Source organism: Phalangium opilio, unplaced genomic scaffold (genome assembly GCF_054372755.1).
Source record: "Phalangium opilio isolate 3A_F unplaced genomic scaffold, DU_Popi_V2 ptg000042l_1, whole genome shotgun sequence".
Classification (NCBI taxonomy): Eukaryota; Metazoa; Arthropoda; class Arachnida; order Opiliones; family Phalangiidae; genus Phalangium; species Phalangium opilio.
The window spans coordinates 3977777-3996165 of NW_028324166.1; the positions used below are offsets into that span (position 1 = coordinate 3977777).

The 18389-nt window shown below is 36.3% G+C and overlaps 1 protein-coding gene across 3 annotated transcripts; it reads right to left on the minus strand.

Moving 5' to 3' along the window:
• Positions 1-842: 842 nt before the first annotated feature.
• On the minus strand, positions 843-18288 carry LOC149678484 (uncharacterized). Of its 3 annotated transcripts, XM_089836426.1 has the most exons (22): positions 18135-18288; positions 15695-15820; positions 15369-15614; positions 14254-14662; positions 13818-14117; positions 13013-13093; positions 12360-12519; positions 12161-12264; positions 11919-12055; positions 10262-10525; positions 9364-9488; positions 8340-8658; positions 6773-7050; positions 6551-6654; positions 6350-6457; positions 5708-5800; positions 4224-4391; positions 4107-4139; positions 2724-2772; positions 2216-2509; positions 2097-2156; positions 843-1173 (listed from the first exon to the last, which is right to left on the minus strand). In XM_089836426.1, the coding sequence occupies exons 2-22, from the start codon at positions 15818-15820 to the stop codon at positions 990-992; spliced, it is 3642 nt and encodes a 1213-aa protein (XP_089692552.1). In that variant the 5' UTR covers positions 18135-18288; the 3' UTR covers positions 843-989. The 3 variants fall into 3 exon arrangements, with proteins under 3 accessions (XP_089692552.1, XP_089692554.1, XP_089692553.1); XM_089836428.1 differs by lacking the exon at positions 13818-14117; XM_089836427.1 differs by lacking the exon at positions 4107-4139.
• Positions 18289-18389: the final 101 nt, after the last annotated feature.

Genomic DNA, 18389 nt, shown 5'->3' on the forward strand with positions numbered 1-18389 from the left:
AAGTTTAAAGGATAAATGTTCAAATAAAGATGACGGGGGAGTCCCTTTAATCAAGGCTCCTTAGATAAATATCCTTTCTAGGGAGACTTGCTTTAATTTTGTCTTACATGGTGCATCCATGTTCATGTTACGATTTGATGCATATTAATTATGGAGTTACAAGAATCAACTCCACTTTTCCCAAATATAAGACCAAAATGATATCCTATCTAGGGAGACTTGCTTTAATTTCGTCTTGCACGGTGCATCCGTGTTCATGTTACGATCTGATGCATATTAATTATGGAGTTACTAGAAACAACTCCACTTTTCCCAAATACTAGACGAAAATGATATCCTATCTAGGGAGACTTGCTTTAATTTTGTCTTACATGGTGCATCCATGTTCATGTTACGATTTGCTACATATTAGTTGTGGAGTTACTAGAAAGAACTCCACTTTTCCCAAATACTAGACGAAAATGATATCCTATCTATTGAGACTTGCTTTAATTTTGTCTTGCACGGTGCATTCATGTTCATGTTACGATTTGCTACATATTAGTTGTGGAGTTACTAGAAAGAACTCCACTTTTCCCAAATACTAGACGAAAATGATATCCTATCTAGGGAGACTTGCTTTAATTTTGTCTTGCACGGTGCATTCATGTTCATGTTACGATTTGCTACATATTAGTTGTGGAGTTACTAGAAACAACTCCACTTTTCCCAAATATTAGACCAAAATACAAAATAAAGTTAAGGCCTACTCATTCTCAGTCCTGCTGAGTTTTACGGACGGACAGACCCTTCCAAAAGTGCATTTACCAATATGTACATACATTCATTAACCAGTCAAGATATATCAAAGAATAAAGATATTTAATTCGCACATAAAGAATTTTCATTAAAAATCAGCTTAAATTTATTAATTCAGGCTCCATTGGAGCAATTAACATTCTTCTTGCAAAGTTATTTAAATACACGTCTTTAAACTTTTATTTTGTCTCCTAACCAGGAAAATAGTCACCTTCTTCCTCGGATGAGCTACGGTATTCATCTGACATAAACATGGCATTGAGACGCGAATTGCATCTTGGCAATTTCGCGTGCCCCTCACTAACTAGAAGGTTGCTCAAATTGATATAGTGTTCGCCAGATGATGTGTACAGATCCACGTATAAAGTATTATTGCTATAAGAATAATAATTAGAAGTCATTTTATGAGAAATATTTCCCGAGTTCAAAAAAGACAATACAAGTTTATCAGAGTTTGTCTATCTTTCAATAGTTTATAAGTGATATATATGTTCCATCAGTATGACACTTCCTATACTTCGTAATGCTAGAGACTTACAGCTCGAGTTAGTTAGACCATGGATCAAGAATGCGCGTCAGGAGATTTGTTTTCACTCTACAGGATAGGAAACTCCCTATCTCGGGCGACAGCTTATCCTGTATATACTCTGTTACAACATCGGTTGTCAGCACGCGCAAATATATTTCTCTATGTAACGTAGCTTTGTACGTGCTGTCAAGAGACAAAAAACTTCAGGATCTTCAGGATTTAAAATATCCGCGAGTTTTTTTAGCTCGAGTGCACGGACCTCCAGGCCTTAGTTTCAAATACGTGTTGTAGGCTGTAGTTAATTTCACACGAATTTGAAACTAAGGCCTAGAGGTCCGTGCATGCACTCGAGCTAAAAAACTCGCGGATATTTTAAATCCTGAAGATCCTGAAGTTTTTTTGTCTCTTGACAGCACGTACAAAGCTACGTTACATAGAGACCTAGCTTTGCGCGTGCTGACAACCGATATTGTAACAGAGTATATACAGAATAATCTGTCGTTCGAGATAGGGAGTTGCCGATCCTATAGCGTGAAAACAAATTTCCTCACGCGCATTCTTTATCCATGGTTAGACGGTGGATAATTTTGCAGGACTTCCATCTTCCTATTTAGTCTGAACTTACTAAGCCTTTGTCAGCGCCTCACCAGGCATCTCTATACCTCTAACCTATGACCTACCTCATTCACTTCATAACAAGCTCCATTTTCTAAGTTACCAGTGACAAACTTATGGAACATATCCTACGAACTTATATGCCAATACTCACATGATTCGCATGATCTTTGCGTATAGTAATTTTTCTTGAGTTTTCTGGATGAAACATTCCCTAAAATTTAATTAAACATTAGACATCTTATCCTAATAAAAATATAATAGCAAGCTTACATGGCTTCTTTAGTCCAAGTGCTACCATTAGCTGGAATGGCATTGTCTAGGACACAATGAATAGCTAGTTGAGGTAGGTTCATAAATTGAGGCTTTATTTGTCTGACACTGCTCCTTGGTACGCAGGCTTCATTTCCATAATCAAGGTAGACCACATTGACATTGTCACCGGTGAATCCAGTGACTTTCGCGCGATGCCAGGAGCTCGTGTCCTCAAATTTGCACGCAACAATAGTCGAAAGTGCCAGTTCTAAATTATTGTCCTCCAAAAATGAACTAGTTTGATAGTACTCGCTGAAAATAGCATTAGAAGAATTATTAGTCAAAATATAGTTAAATAGGCTAACCGGCGCTGTTGGGGTGAAGTCCGCCCTTAGTTCAGGGGGAAAACACCCAGCTCTTTGGCCATAAGGAATGGCGGGTAAGCAATATGCTAACCAACAGTTTGACCCCCCTTCACCCCAACAGCTCCGGTCAGCCCCTTTAAGTGTTTCCCACGCAAACATACTTCAAATCTTGTGATAAGTGGTCGTACTTCTTTTGTCTGTCTGGATAACCTAAGTAAGATTATTGCATTTGTGTAATTGCAGTTTTAACATGTTCTAAGCAACTACAATAGACGGATAGAAAAACTAGATAGGCTTAGATTTGGGGCTACTGTAGGTAGGTTGGCTTATGGATTCAGGGTTAGGTAAGGTAAGTAGGCTTAGATTTTAGGGCTAATTTAGGTAGGCAGGCTTAGATTTTAGGGCTAGTTTAGGTAGGCAGGCTTAGATTTTAGGGCTAGTTTAGGTAGGCAGGCTTATATTTCGGGGGCTAGGGTAGGCAGGCTTATATTTTAGGGCTAGTTTAGGTAGGCAGGCTTATATTTCGGGGGCTAGGGTAGGCAGGCTTATATTTCGGGGGCTAGGGTAGGCAGGCTTATATTTTAGGTAGGTAAGCTTATATTTCGGGGGCTAGGGTAGGCAGGCTTATATTTCGGGGGCTAGGGTAGGCAGGCTTATATTTCGGGGGCTAGGGTAGGCAGGCTTATGTTTCGGGGGCTAGGGTAGGCAGGCTTATATTTTAGGTAGGTAAGCTTATATTTCGGGGGCTAGGGTAGGCAGGCTTACATTTCGGGGGCTAGGGTAGGCAGGCTTATATTTTAGGGCTAGTTTAGGTAGGTAGGCTTATATTTTAGGGCTAGTTTTGGTAGGCAAAGGCTTAGATTTTGGGGCTAGGGTAGGCAGACTTAGATTTTAGGGCTATAGTTTAGGTAGGTAGGCTTAGATTTTGGGGGCTAGGGTAGGTAGGTTTAGACTAGGTTGAGATTAGGCTCAAAGGGGTCAGATTGTCATGTTCTAGCCGTCATATTTAATGTTTTAAAGTAGCGTTTAAATCAATCATATCATGTATAGATTAAGTTTTTTCCAATTAAACTGACGTAGCGCTGTTGCTAAAATTACAACGGCACATGCGGGCTACAGATCTTTTCCACCAGATGGAAACACCGTTATGATATCAAAACCCAGTCAAACGGCAGCCTTTGTACAAAGCCCCTTTCATTGCCAAGTTTCAAAATACTTTCGACTCCCAAACAGACACACCAAAGTTATAATGTTAAAATTTCAAGCTATCAAAACGTTATGGTAGTCAACGTCTACAAGGAAACCGGTCCCTTTTTAAAAAATGTTAGTGAATTATGAAACCATTATGAAATGAAGCCTTGGTTTAATTAACAGGTCAAATTCGACTGATTCTAAAGGGAATGAAGTGTTAACGTAGTGAAATAATAAAATTTGGAAAACAAATAAAAATATTCATGAAATTTTTGAAAATGATACGATACTTGAACAAAACACTTCGGCAAATACAAATTATTTAAAGCAGTTCAGCGTGATTATTGTCATACCTAAATTTTCAAATGTTACCACTCGTTCCATACCTAATTGCGAGAATAGTAGCTATTGAACTCTAACACAGCTAAACCATGCAGAATGTATTTCAATTTTCGATAGATTAAACTTACCAGTTGACTTCGTAATTACGCTAGCGTCATTTACACCGAAAGGACAAATGATGTAAAAAGATCCTGGATTGTAAACGTAAGAAATCATCGCGAGTACTCGAATTCCTTCAGCAGGTAATTCGAGAGGAATTCTACCCGCCTGGATGTCTTTATCGGCGGTACAATCTCCTGCAACAGTCAAATATGAATTTTTTCCGATTTTAATACATGGCATGAACATATGATCGCTATAATGCTCTTGCTAAATAACTGCTGTCAAAACAAAAACTAGGTAGCATTTTAAATTGCTACTCCAGGCTCAGAGAGCTCACTTAGTAAATCCGTATTCAAAACCCCGGATTCGATTAATCAAATATTTCGTCGATTAATCGAATAGTCAAGACTCCGTGGTTAGTCAAATAATTCTCTAATAGTCAAAAACTGCGATTAATCGAATATTTCTCAAGTCAAGACTCCGTGGTTAATCAAATAATTTTCTAATAGTCAAAAACTACGATTAATCGAATTATTCTATAATGATCAAAAACTGTGATTAATCGAATTATTCTATAATGATCAAAAACTGTGATTAATCGAATTATTCTATAATGATCAAAAACTGTGATTAATCGAATTATTCTATAATGATCAAAAACTGTGATTAATCGAATATTTCTCTAGAAATTAAGACTCCGCTGTTAATCAAATAATTTTCAAATAGTCAAAAACTACGATTAATCGAATATTTCTCTAATGATCAAAAACTACGATTAATCGAATATTTCTCTAATGATCAAAAACTACGATTAATCGAATATTTCTCTAATGATCAAAAACTACGATTAATCGAATATTTCTCTAATGATCAAAAACTACGATTAATCGAATATTTCTCTAATGATCAAAAACTGTAATTAATCGAATATTTCTCTAATGATCAAAAACTTTGATTAATCGAATATTTCTCTAGAAGTCAAGACTCCGCTGTTAATCAAATAATTTTCTAATAGTAAAAAACTACGAGTAATCGAATATTTTCTCTAATGGTCAAAAACTGTAATTAATCGAATTATTCTCTAATGACCAAAAACTGTGATTAATCGAATTATTCTCTAATGACCAAAAACTGTGATTAATCGAATATTTCTCTATAAATCAAGACTCCGCTGTTAATCAAATAATTTTCTATTAGCCAAGAACCACGATTAATTGAATACTTCTCTGATAGTCAAAACTACGATTAATCGAATATTTCTCTAATAGTCAAAACTACAATTAATCGAATATATCTCTAATAGTCAAAAACTGCGATTAATCGAATATTTCTCTAATAGTCGAAACTCCGAGGTTAATCAAATATTTCATCGATTAACCGAATAGTTAAGACTGCGCGACAAATCGAATAATTCTCTAATAGTCAAACACTGCGATTAATTTAAATATTTCTCTAATAGTCAAAAACGGCGAGATTAATCGAGTATTAATACAATTAAATTTTATCTCACCGGAAGTTTTGATGTGATAGTAACGACAGCTTCTTTTATAGCACTTGCCATTTCTCGCGTAGTATTTACAAATGTAGGACTCATCCTGGGCACCTTTTAAAAGATCATTTCAAATTTTTAAAAGATATGGATTAAAGCAAAGCGTGGGTCCAGTGGATCTCCTACAAGGTGGCTTTCCCTACAAACTCCAATTATGGCTTGGCGAAGGCAGGAAGCATTTGTGGGCGGGATTTATAAGTGCACTTATAAACCCCGCCCACTAGCCTTCGCCAAGCTTAAACCCGGAGCTAGTTCAGGAGGAAAGTCAACTTGTAGGAGATCCACGTGACCCGCAATTTGCTTCAAATACCAATAGAAAGTTTAAGTCAACACTAAAAACCAAACATAATTAAAATATTTAACAAACACGTTGAGCCAATTCAAAAAAAAATTTTTAATAAAAAAAAAAAAAAAATCGATTTTTGGAAATTTTAATCGATTAAGAGATAAGAAAATTTGATTTCAAATAATTTTGAAAAACAAATACGAAAAATAATTGCCGATTAAAAAAAGTTACTAAACAGATGAATATGCATTGTTTTCAAATCAAATTAATATATTCCGGTGTTAATAATTAAAATTAAAATTAAAATGAACACATACGATAGCCTGTTAGCGCAACACCAGCGTCATCAACGTCAGTGGCGTAATTGTTTCTAGCACTCGTGTACTCCGTTTTCATCGGATCAAAGTTGTCAAGCAAGGCAATGTCTGCGTGCACAATCAAAGTGAGCATAATTTTAAAGGCGAAGTTAATTAAATAGATAAATTAATTAAGTTGAACATCAGTTCGATAAAAATTACCTGGGTCTTCAATTATTTCGGTGGCTGCTTCAGAATGGATAAGAAACATTCTGGCAGATTCATTCTTGTCATTGAATAAATCTACTATACAGTTTGATTCAGCGCTGAAAACAAAAACACTAGCGTGTGAAAACGTGTTTTCAAGCATAGCGCGAGTCACGTGGTACCTCTACCTTCGCCAAGCCAAATTAATTAACCCGGCACTTTGGTTCAAACTCTTACCTGTATTTTTGAAATATCTTTAGATTTCTGGGTGAATCAAGCGTTGCAAACGAGATGAAATTATCGATGGATTGTTTCGGCCAACAATCATGTCCTTTAGGCGGCGCAATATAACGCAGTGAACACGGTAAAGCTAATGCTGGTTGTTGTACAAATGATTTTGCGAGAGGATATAAATCTTTCAAGGAAACTCTGAATATTGAACCATAATCCACACTCATCACTTCCAGAATTGTGGAAGGATCCATGTTCCATCGTTTCCACTTCTTCGTAACCGACTTCATAACGGAGAAATTGAATATAAATACAAGTGAATTGGCCTTATTCCTGATCAACGCCACCGAGGCGTAGCGGCGACTTTTGGAACTATAATAATACGGTAGCCAATTACAGGTGGCGCTGGAGTCGATGTACTCTGATGGAGATCTGTTATTTTCTATGTTTTGTTGATCTTTCTGAATCATGTGAATAGCCAAGGCTTAACAAGCGATATGGTTTCGAAAGTATTAAAAGTTGATTTTACCTTCCTTATTCTGTCTAATATTATGAAATAAGACTATCGGAGTAAGTTTTCATTCGATTTTGGTCTATTTGGAGATTATTAGGTTAATAATAATAATTAGTTAAAACATGTTTTTTGAAGTTGAAGCGGTAAAAATCAAAACATAGAAAATAACGGATCTCCATCAGAGTCCATCGACTCCAGCGCCACCTGTAATTGGCTACCGTATTATTATAGTTCCAAAAGTCGCCGCTACGCCTCGGTGGCGTTGATCAGGAATAAGGCCAATTAATAACTGGCAAAATAATCCATAATTAAGTTTATGATTACGACCGCCTAGTTTAAATAACCATTTGGTGAAGAAAATTACATTATTTTGGCGCTATAATTACAGTGTTCTATAGAGCAAATGCCTCTCACTAGCTATAAACGTTTCCCACTTAGTTTTCAAATAACCAAAGTAACTTATTAAGCTCAATACTAATAACATAAGGTCCTATGATATGTTCCATAAATTTGTCACTGGTTGCTGAGAGCTCGTCATGAAGTGACGACCGTGACGTAGGTGAAAAGTCATAGATTCTCGTAAAGCGATGCCTGATACCTTTGGTAAGACGCTTAATACAGACTAAATAGGAAGATGGACTGCAAAATTAACCGAGTGTAGGACTTCAATTCTCGCTTGTCATTCTCGAACAAGCTCGAGCTGTAAGTCTCTAGCATTACGAAGTATAGTAGTGTTATACTTATGGAACATATCCTTATAAAGTTATATAATCACGAGTGTTTTTGGATTAAAAGATTTGGAGAAAAAGTTTCTCTGGGATTTTAACAATTGACTCGCGAATTTCGACAAAATTCATATTTCTTGTAAGTTCCTGCTTAAGATTATAGTCAGCAGATGGCGCTCTATAACATTATTTTAATTTACAAACACATTATGTCATCTGATTGTCGATTTAAAATTAATTTCATTTAAAATTAAGAAGCGAAATTAAAAATTGCTAACCGTTAATTTTAAATCGCGCATTTTCGTTAGTATGCTATAGTAATATTTTAGAATACCTTTTGCGTTCCACTGCTATCGGAAGAGCTGCAACCCTCGCTGACGCATGACAGAACTTTAACTCTGTACCAATTTCTACCATCAACGTCATTTGGTTTCAAACAACACCAGAAACTCCTTAATTGAACGACGGCTCGTTTGTAAACTGGCTCTTGCAACTGAAGGGTGTTGTAAAACTCGTTCATATCGTCTTGCAATTGATCCAAAAATAAAGCGCCACTTTCTTCCAATACAAGATGAACGAAGAAAAAGGAGGGATTCTCAACGTAAGACACGAAGCAAGTAACTGGGTTCGAATCTCTACCATGGGTAGGTGGACTGGGGGAGAATACGGAAAAAGATATATTCAATCATAAAATACATGATAGAATACTAGAATATAGTATTCTATCTAACATTAAATATCTCTATAATAAACATGTTCTCAGTACTGTTTAAAAATTTGCGAATACAGCACGCGAAAAAATGGGATGAAAATGGCGCCCAGCCAGGAAGGGTCTTACCAATACTTTTGCGACTCTAAAGAGCACAAAAGTAAAATACATGATAGAATACTAGAATATGCATAGTTCCAATATCTAACATTCAATATTTTATAATCTCTATAATAAACATGTTCTGAGTACTGTTTAAAAGTTTCCGAATACTGCACGCGAAAAAATGGGATGAAAATGGCCGGCACCCAGCCAGGAAGGGTCTAACCAATACTTTTGCAACTCTCAAAAGCACAAAAGTAAAAACAAATACTATATTGTATAAAAGAAACTAGAAAGTCCTCTAATTGGGAGACCGCGAAGTTAAACTAAAAAGAATCCCATGCTTTTCACAAGTACATTCAAAAGTAATAGAACACACTCAATATCAAATACTTCGGACACTGAATCACTTAAGCTGGACCACTATTCAAACATTTGCCTTAATTGCTTTGTGATGGAAAATCTCGCGACTTATTTTTTGATGGGCCGCCTAATCGCACGTAAACGCAATAGATGCATTTATTGCATCTACAAGCTCATATCTTACCAATATGCAGGATCAATCACAGCTTTCCAATCAAACTGGCTTTCGGGAGTGCTCCTATCACTGCTACTATCTCGACCTTGCGTAATACTTGATGCGTGAGATTCAATTGGTTGAGCTTCCAAAGCCTAAATAATAAAAAAAAATTGTGTAAAATATTTGGTAAAATTAAAATGAAATAGCCTATATTACACTATGAGCAAAGTTCATATATTCGATTAGAGGGTATGCGAATTTACAATTTCATATCGTATTTTAGCACGAAAGTGGTATTATGTTACACTTTCGAGTCAATTCTTTCAAAATATCAAGTTTTTAATATAATTGAACCAGTTTCTATTTTTAAAATCCATTGAAAAATCACGAAAACTCGATATATCAGTTTCGATGTATCAATAATTTTGTCTTGTCGAGCTTGTTCGCCCGTTTGATGACATCACTATGACGCGAGGGGAAAAAAAGCGCGGGAATCCTATACGCGTTTCGAGCTCCTAGCTAGTCTAAACTCTGGGTCTGATAGCAGAGAGTGGCACCATCTCGAGTGAAAAATATATATGTGACGTCGGCCTAGGGGGAAACGTTTTAGCCTTTCATAAAAAGTGGATTTCAAATCATTTCATATGAAGTATTTTTAAATGCATATTGCGGCCAAATAAGCAGCAGAAATCGGAGGGAGAATTAAAAGCTTGATATTTTAGAATTCACAGAAATTAATTAATTCTATCTTTTGTTATATAAATCAGAGGTTTTTCAAACGAAGCTTCTCATTCCCTTTAACTTAATCTAAACACTCGTTGCTCAAAATAATTTTTGATACACGATATTAAATTTCTTTTGATACTCGGACTCAGCTCGAAACCGAATAAGCGGGACTCGCGGGACACCACGAATCATTACATACCTTTGACTCCACTAATGAAGCCTGGGGCCTTTCCATGCGCACCTTTGAATCCTGCACTAATGAAGCCTGGGGCCTTTCCGTGTGCTTAACTTTGCAGTATTCTTTTACGTCAATTTTGACACCATTAAACTGAAGAAAGACATCTACTATCAGCGGATCCAAACCAAATTCCCTATATTGTCGGACGAAGACATAATCTGCGCACACAACTGCTTTGAAAGTGTCTACAAGCTCAGGCGTATTCCAATTAGGCACAGAGTTATACTAAATGATAATTACAAATTTGAGTGTTAACATTTATTTCACAAATACAGCAACAAATGCTAATTATTTTGTTAAGAGATTTATTTTTTTTAATATTTTATGGCCGTTCTTTTAAGGTACGTTATGTAACCCAAAATTTTCCTTTAATCGATTAATCGAACCTGGTTAGATTGCCAAGATTCGACAATTTTGTGAATAATAGGAAAACGTATATTAATCGATTAATCGAACCTGGTTAGATTGCGAGGAGTCGACAATTTTGTGAATAATAGGAAAACGTATATTAATCGATTAATCGAACCTGGTTAGATTGCCAAGAGTCGACAATTTTGTGAATAATAGAAAAACTTATATTAATCGATTAATCGAACCTGGTTAGATTGCCAAGAGTCGACAATTTTGTGAATAATAGAAAAACTTATATTAATCGATTAATCGAATCTAATCAAATGCTAATTATTTCGTAAGAAGAGATTTATCTTTTTAATATTTTATGGCTGTTCTTTTAAGGTACGTTATGTAACCCAACCTTTCCCTTTAATCGATTAATCGAACCTGGTTAGATTGCCAAGAGTCGACAATTTTGTGAATAATAGAAAAACTTATATTAATCGATTAATCGAATCTAATCAAATGCTAATTATTTCGTAAGAAGAGATTTATTTTTAATTTTTTATGGCTGTTCTTTTAAGGTACGTTATGTAACCCAACCTTTCCCTTTAATCGATTAATCGAACCTGGTTAGATTGCCAAGAGTCGACAATTTTGTGAATAATAGGAAAACGTATATTAATCGATTAATCGAACCTGGTTAGATTGCCAAGAGTCGACAATTTTGTGAATAATAGGAAAACGTATATTATTCGATTAATCGAACCTGGTTAGATTGCCAAGAGTCGACAATTTTGTGAATAACAGGAAAACGTATATTAATCGATTAATCGAACCTGGTTAGATTGCCAAGAGTTGACAATTTTGTGAATAATAGAAAAACGTATATTAATCGATTAATCGAATCGAATATAATCAAATGCTAATCATTTTGCAATAAGAGATTATGGCCGTTCTTTTAAGGTTTGTTAAGTAACCCAAACTTTTCCTTTAATCGATTAATCGAAACTGGTTAGATTGCCAAGAGTTGACAATTTTGTGAACAATAGGAAAACATATTAATCGATTAATAGAATCAAGTTTGAAAATCGCGCAATAGCCCTCGTCTTTAAGACTAATTAAATGCTAATTATCATATTGTAATAAGAGATAATTTAATTTGATGTTTTAAATATATTTCCTTTTATATTTAGAAAAAGGCCATTCTTTTAAGGCATAATGTTAAGTTACCTAAACCTTTCCTTCGAATTAAATAGAGTAGACGCAAATTTGATATACTCACTTCGTACAAGGAACATTGACCAGCATAAGGAATACTGTAGATATCGTCAGATGGAGCATCATATAAGTGATTTATACTAATTGTACACTCGGGCCCCAATTCAAGATTCTTTACCCTCGCAATATCACCAGAAATATCTGGAACGTAAATTTAATCATTCGTTAATTTAATTAAGTCCCCGCCCCCGTATTCTTCCTTCATTTTCAAACTGGCCTATAAAATAGAAGAAATTAAAATCTTACAAGAGATAAGTTGAGCTCTAAAAGGTTTGCGTTGTGGAATAACCGCTATATAAAACCATGTTTCATTTAATTCCTTAGCAGGATGAGTTGGTCTAAAATTGGACCTATTTATATAGAAATATTGAATTGGAATTTGGAAATTAGAAACAACTTTTTGACACAATAATACTACAATTTATAAGTCAAATGGGTGCCTTACAAAATTTGACTGAGCTGGCGGTCTGCTTCGTCTGGCTTGAATTTCACGTAAAAATCCACAAGATTATTGACGTGAGTTACTTTGGCACGAAGTTTCTTCCCTACTTTCTTTTCCGTGCTTTTTGGTACAGTATTTTCATTAGTCACTGTTTCGGTTTGATCTGATTAGGAATAATCATAATTAATTTCTCAGTGGTATTAGGAAACCAATTGAGAAAAAAGATCACAACAGCTCAATAGGGCCAGGGATAGATTTAATTTTAGAAGTAGGAATGGAGAACAGAGTAATCTGGGCGCGCGTCAAAATCCCGGCCGGACCCCCATCCACGGGACGGAGGGGTATTAAAGAAGAGGCGGGAATGTCATAGCGACAGAGGTAAAAAGGAATTACATATCTTTCGCCGTCCCCGTCAGCAACGTCATCAAAACGTAGTTAAAGTGAGACATGACAATAAGATAATTTAAACTTTTCGTTAAGTGTTGAAGGGAGGGGCTCTATACTGGGGGGCTATGAGTCGGACTGAAGTAAATACTAACCGTTCCGTTCTCCATTCCTACTTCTAAAATTAAATCTATCCCTGATAGGGCTTAAGTGGAATGCGCAAAACAATTCTTAACCAAAACTTTAAAAAAACTAGGCCTATATTAACTTACTTGTCACAACTGGCACGGGATTTTGTTCATCTCTGACGAGATCCGAAACAAATTCATCGCATTCCATTAAATTTTGGCTTTCTTTACAATTTGGAAAAACATTTTGAAAAAACATTAAAAAAAATGTATACATGCATAAAGTAAAATAACACTGGAACTGAATAACTTAACTAAAGCTAGCGGACCCGAGTATCAGAAATGAATTCAAATTTAAATGATAAATTGAAAGGGGTAGAATGTTTAAATCGATTATTAAGGGATGGCACGTATATATCGATTATTAAGGGATGGCACGCATAAATCGATTATTAAGGGATGGTACGTATAAATCGATTATTAAGGGATAGAACGTATTAATCGATCATTAAGGGATGGAACGTATTAATCGATCATTAAGGGATGGTACGTATAAATCGATTATTAAGGGATAGAACGTATTAATCGATCATTAAGGGATGGAACGTATTAATCGATCATTAAGGGATGGAACGTATTAATCGATCATTAAGGGATGGAACGTATAAATCGATTATTAAGGGATAGCACGTATAAATCGATTATTAAGGGGTAGCACGTATAAATCGATTATTAAGGGGTAGCACGTATAAATCGATTATTAAGGGATAGCACGTATAAATCGATTATTAAGGGATAGCACGTATAAATCGATTATTAAGGGGTAGCACGTATTAATCGATTATTAAGGGGTAGCCTGCATAAATCGATTATTAAGGGGTAGCCTGCATAAATCGATTATTAAGGGGTAGCCCACTGAATGAAGGGATGAAAGAGAGAGTCTTGGTACCTGTTAGCAAAGGTTCGCTTTCAATATGAAGAGAGGTGAATGATGCTTTAAATGCGGGTGCGTTAGGATTTAGCGGTGATGTGTGAAACTCGGTTTGATGGGTTGATTGCAATTCATAATTAGCATAATTATTAGGTGAGGCGTGGTTAAGCTGGGGGGTTTCACCAACGTCATTAGGAACTTCTTCTACGGTATACTGGTATTCCTCTACAATAGTCGCGCCTCTAGCGGCTACTTCGCTAAACGGCGCGACGTGCACTTCTTCATAATTGTTTTCATCTTCATTGAAGCTAAGAGGTTCTGGAAAGAGTTAAGGAAATTGGGATCACATGTAAAAACGGACGGCACAAAGCACGATATGATTGGACGAATGGGAAAATTGAAGGGTCCTTGTAGCACAGCAGACGAATAAGCATCAAAATAACAAACATATTACCATCTAATATGCTGTTCACATTGTTCACAAATGTATTCGGAGAAATTCTCTCCTCAGGTGATAAAGACCTATGGAAATGATTCTGATGATGGGTGTTGATGAACGAAACTTGAACCAGGTTCAAGTCGTTGCTCGAATTCAAATTATTGTATTGAGGTTGAGGGGTTGTTGGGTAGCTGCTGCTGTTCGCCTCTTTGGGTTGCGTGTGATTCGAGTCCGGTTCTCTTGCATTGAGCATAGAGTCTGACTGAAGTCTTTCCGGTGAAGCATCAGCGGAAGTATTGTCTTCGTGAGGTTCATTCTTAAGGTGTGTTTCCGGAGAAGCATCCGCTGAAGTATTGTCCTCAGGAGGTTCATTCTTAAGGGTAGAATTAGCGAATTTGTTGGTGGCGGCATTTTCTTTTGCAGGCTAAAGATATCATGAAAGAGATGACAATGTTATACTAAATCGGGCAGAGCATACATGTGATACTAAATATTTTGTTATTTAACAATGTTCTTTGTGCAAAACAACTATTGTTAAAGCAAAGAGCCAGGTCAAGTGGATCCATTACAAGGTGACTTTCCTTACGAACTCCAGTTTTGGCTTGACGAAGCCATTTGTGGGCGGGGGCGGGATTTATAAGTGTGATTATAAATCCCGCCCACTAATGTCTCCTGCCTTCGCCAAGGCAAAACTGGAGTTCTTAAGGAAAGTCTCCTGGTAGGGGATCCACTGGAGCCGCACTTTGCTTTTAAGGGTGTCAACAGTGGTCCACATGTGTGGTAACTTTACAAGAAGTAAAGGGGTAATTGCACTCTTACATATTACTTTAAAAATGAACTATTAATCAGAAAACACTTTTGTAAAAGTCTTACGTAAATTATGTCCCAAAGCCGCATAGAGAAATCGAAACAATTAAAGCAAATCACGGGTCCAGTGGATCCCCTACAAGGTTAAATTTCTCCTGATCTAGCTCCGGGTTTGGCTTGGCGAAGGCTAGTGGGCGGGATTTATAAGTCCACTTATAAATCCCGCCCACAAATGCCTCCTTCCTTCGCCAAGCCAAAACTGGAGTCACCTTGTAGTGGACCACCGCTATGCTTGAAGATTAAGACTTAAGCAACGAACTTACCAAAGAACTGGTACTTTCGGGAGAAAATTGCCTCGATGGAACAGTTTTGTAACTGTCTTCTTCACTAGAATCCGTATCGAGTTCGATAGGGATTTTAAAATGTTTTTCGAGCTTTTCAAGAAGAGCCAATCGTATTGAGAAGAGATCATTATGGTAAGTGTCCAACAACATTAGAGTGTTTTCGTAATTTTCACTGAACTCTGTGATGTTGTCGCTGTTTAGTAAAGTGTTTGCTCTTTTTTGACTCTAAGATTAAACGGGGGAAATTTCTTTACAGGTTGAACACTAATTTTCAATTTTCACAATTAGCTAATTAATTAAGTTACTTCGTTAAGATATTGAGTTATAACTCGCTGAAGTTTTTCATCTTCTTGATTCAAGAATTTAATTTTATCTTTTAGCTTTCTTTTCTTTACTTTGAGTAATTTGGAAGGATTAGCCAAAGCCATCATCTGGAAGAACATGCACGTTTTAAGGCATAATGTTATTATCAATAAACATATTTATGTTATCATGTAGATTATTCCATTCAGGGTTTTGAAAAAACCCCGGGTTTTATTTAACAAAAAAAAAAACCTAGCCCACCGGGTTTTATTGGGTTTTTTTTGGAAAATTGGGGTTTCATTAAAAAAAAAACAGTCCACCACTGGGTTTTATTGGGTTTTTTTAATCGAGGTTTTATTAAAAAACCCAGCCCACCCGGTTTTATTGAGAGGTTTTTTTTTGGGAAAATTGGGATTTTATTAAAAATACCCAGCCCAACAGGTTTTATTGGAATTTTTTTTGGGAAAATTGGAGATTTATTAAAAATACCCAGCGCACCGGTTTGAAAAAACCCGGGTTTTATTTAACAAAAAAAACCCCCCCAGCCCACCGGGTTTTATTGGTTTTTTCTTTAAATAATTCGGGGTTTTATTAAAAAACACAGTCCACCCGGTTTTAATTCGGTTTTTTGGGAAAATTGGGGTTTTATTAAAAAAACCCAGCGCACCGGTTTTTAGGGGGGGGGGAATCGGGATTTTATTAAAAATACCCAGCCCTTCGGGTTTTAGTGGGGTGTTTTTGTTGAAAAAATCTACGTTTTATAAAAAAAACCCAGCCCACCGGGTTTTATTGGGTTTCTTTGAAAAATTTAGGGTTTTACTAAAAAAACCCAGTCCACCGGGTTTTATTGGGAAAATCGGGGTTTTATTAAAAACAACCCAGCCCACCGGGTTTTATTGAGTTTCTTTAAAAAATTCGGGGTTTTATTAAAAATACCCAGACCACCGGGTTTTATTGGGGTTTTTATCTTTAGCAGTTGCTTGCACTGTAGAAATTGTCATTAATAAAAAAGAGCTCTTAAATGTTTCATAAAAAATATTAAATATTATTAAACAATACTTTTGAAGTTGAAACAATAAATTTCTTAAACTATCTTTAAAATAAAATTATTCTAAAATTCAAATTCATCAAAATTGGAGATCTTAGTGATGGGTTTCATTATTAAGTGGTTTTTATTATTCAAACACTGATTCCATTAATCCCAGAGGAGAAACAAACACAACATGGGGCGGGCCCTAGAGGCAATAGAGCTATCTCAGAAGGCTTAGTGTGACATCACCCATGCTATTTGCCCATAGAACCAAAGCGGTACCAAACATGGCCACCCACTGCCAAACCTAACCATTGACGTTTCACCAAGGCACTGACTTCACAACTGAGATAGCTCTATACGGCTCTTATGTGTAGTGAGCTCAGGCTCCATCTGGCATTGCCTCTTGGCAGCAGTGAAATAATCTAAAATGGCAGCCCAGCCCCTGTGTATTGACTTCTCTGCACGTAATTAACGGGATGGTCTATTTTTGATACCCGTGTTTAGGTTTAGGACCCTCAAATTAAAAACAACAACAAAGCGAGATGGATGAAGTAAAAATGTCGGTTGGCCATGTGTTGCAATGAAAGTCTCCGAGAGTAACTTGCACCCCGAAGTTTATATTTCTTCATCTTTTAACCCTTTACTAAACAAGGTTTAATTTGTGTCCTACGTAAAACAAAATGCGTACCTCATCTTTCAAAACATTTGTATTTGAACTATACTAAGTTTGGATAAAACCATACAACAATATGTTGGGTACACGGTACACCACACCTGCAGACACTTAACCTAACACTTCAATGGGTAAATGCGGACAAAGGAAATCAATGATTCATTTTTGGATTAAGAAAGAGTAAGGAGAACATGGTTCACTTTCAATACGCGAAAAAGAATATCACAGTACAAAAAACTACGCTATCTTAACAACTCTAGCCAATTATTAATGCTATGAATTCAACATGACTAATGCTGAGATAGTGTTTTTATGGCGCGTTTGATAAACTCATGGGTTTTCCAATGAGTCATGATGTTTAGGGGGGGAATTTTTGATTCGCATTAACATCAGCCAAGGGCATTTGACCTGGAGCTGGATGGGATGAAACCCCCCAAACCAGTCTGGGAAATAGCACACTTCCTCTGGTCCAAAACCAGATTATTAATTGCAAATCTATAGGAGAACAAAGCCTGGGACCAGTCCGGAGACCAGTTAATTATTTCGGGGACTAGGGGGGTCACTGGTCCCAAGGACTAGTTTAAAAAATATACTTATTTCTCAGACTGCCCCAAACAACACCAGTACGCCATAACAATGAAAACTTCCCGTTTGCCCAATTTACAATAAAAAATTACTTTCTGGCTCTTTATAAAAAAAATTATTATTAAATTAAATTTTTAAATGTAAAACTTACAAGGCACAATTAATTCAAATTCAGCAAAAGCAATTTACTCCAATTAGTCCTATAAAGCTTCATAAAATACTGTCGGTCAGTAGTGCATCGCTGCTTTTAGTTCCAGTTTTCGGAATTCGGATGCTTCGATGCTTGTCTGCTTGAGATTCAGCCTATTCAGGTGAATCGTGGCAGTAGCAGAACAATTCGGAGGTTATGTTTAAAGGCTGTTATTTTTCAACAGGGCCGGAAATAAGCACAGGACACTGGGCATTG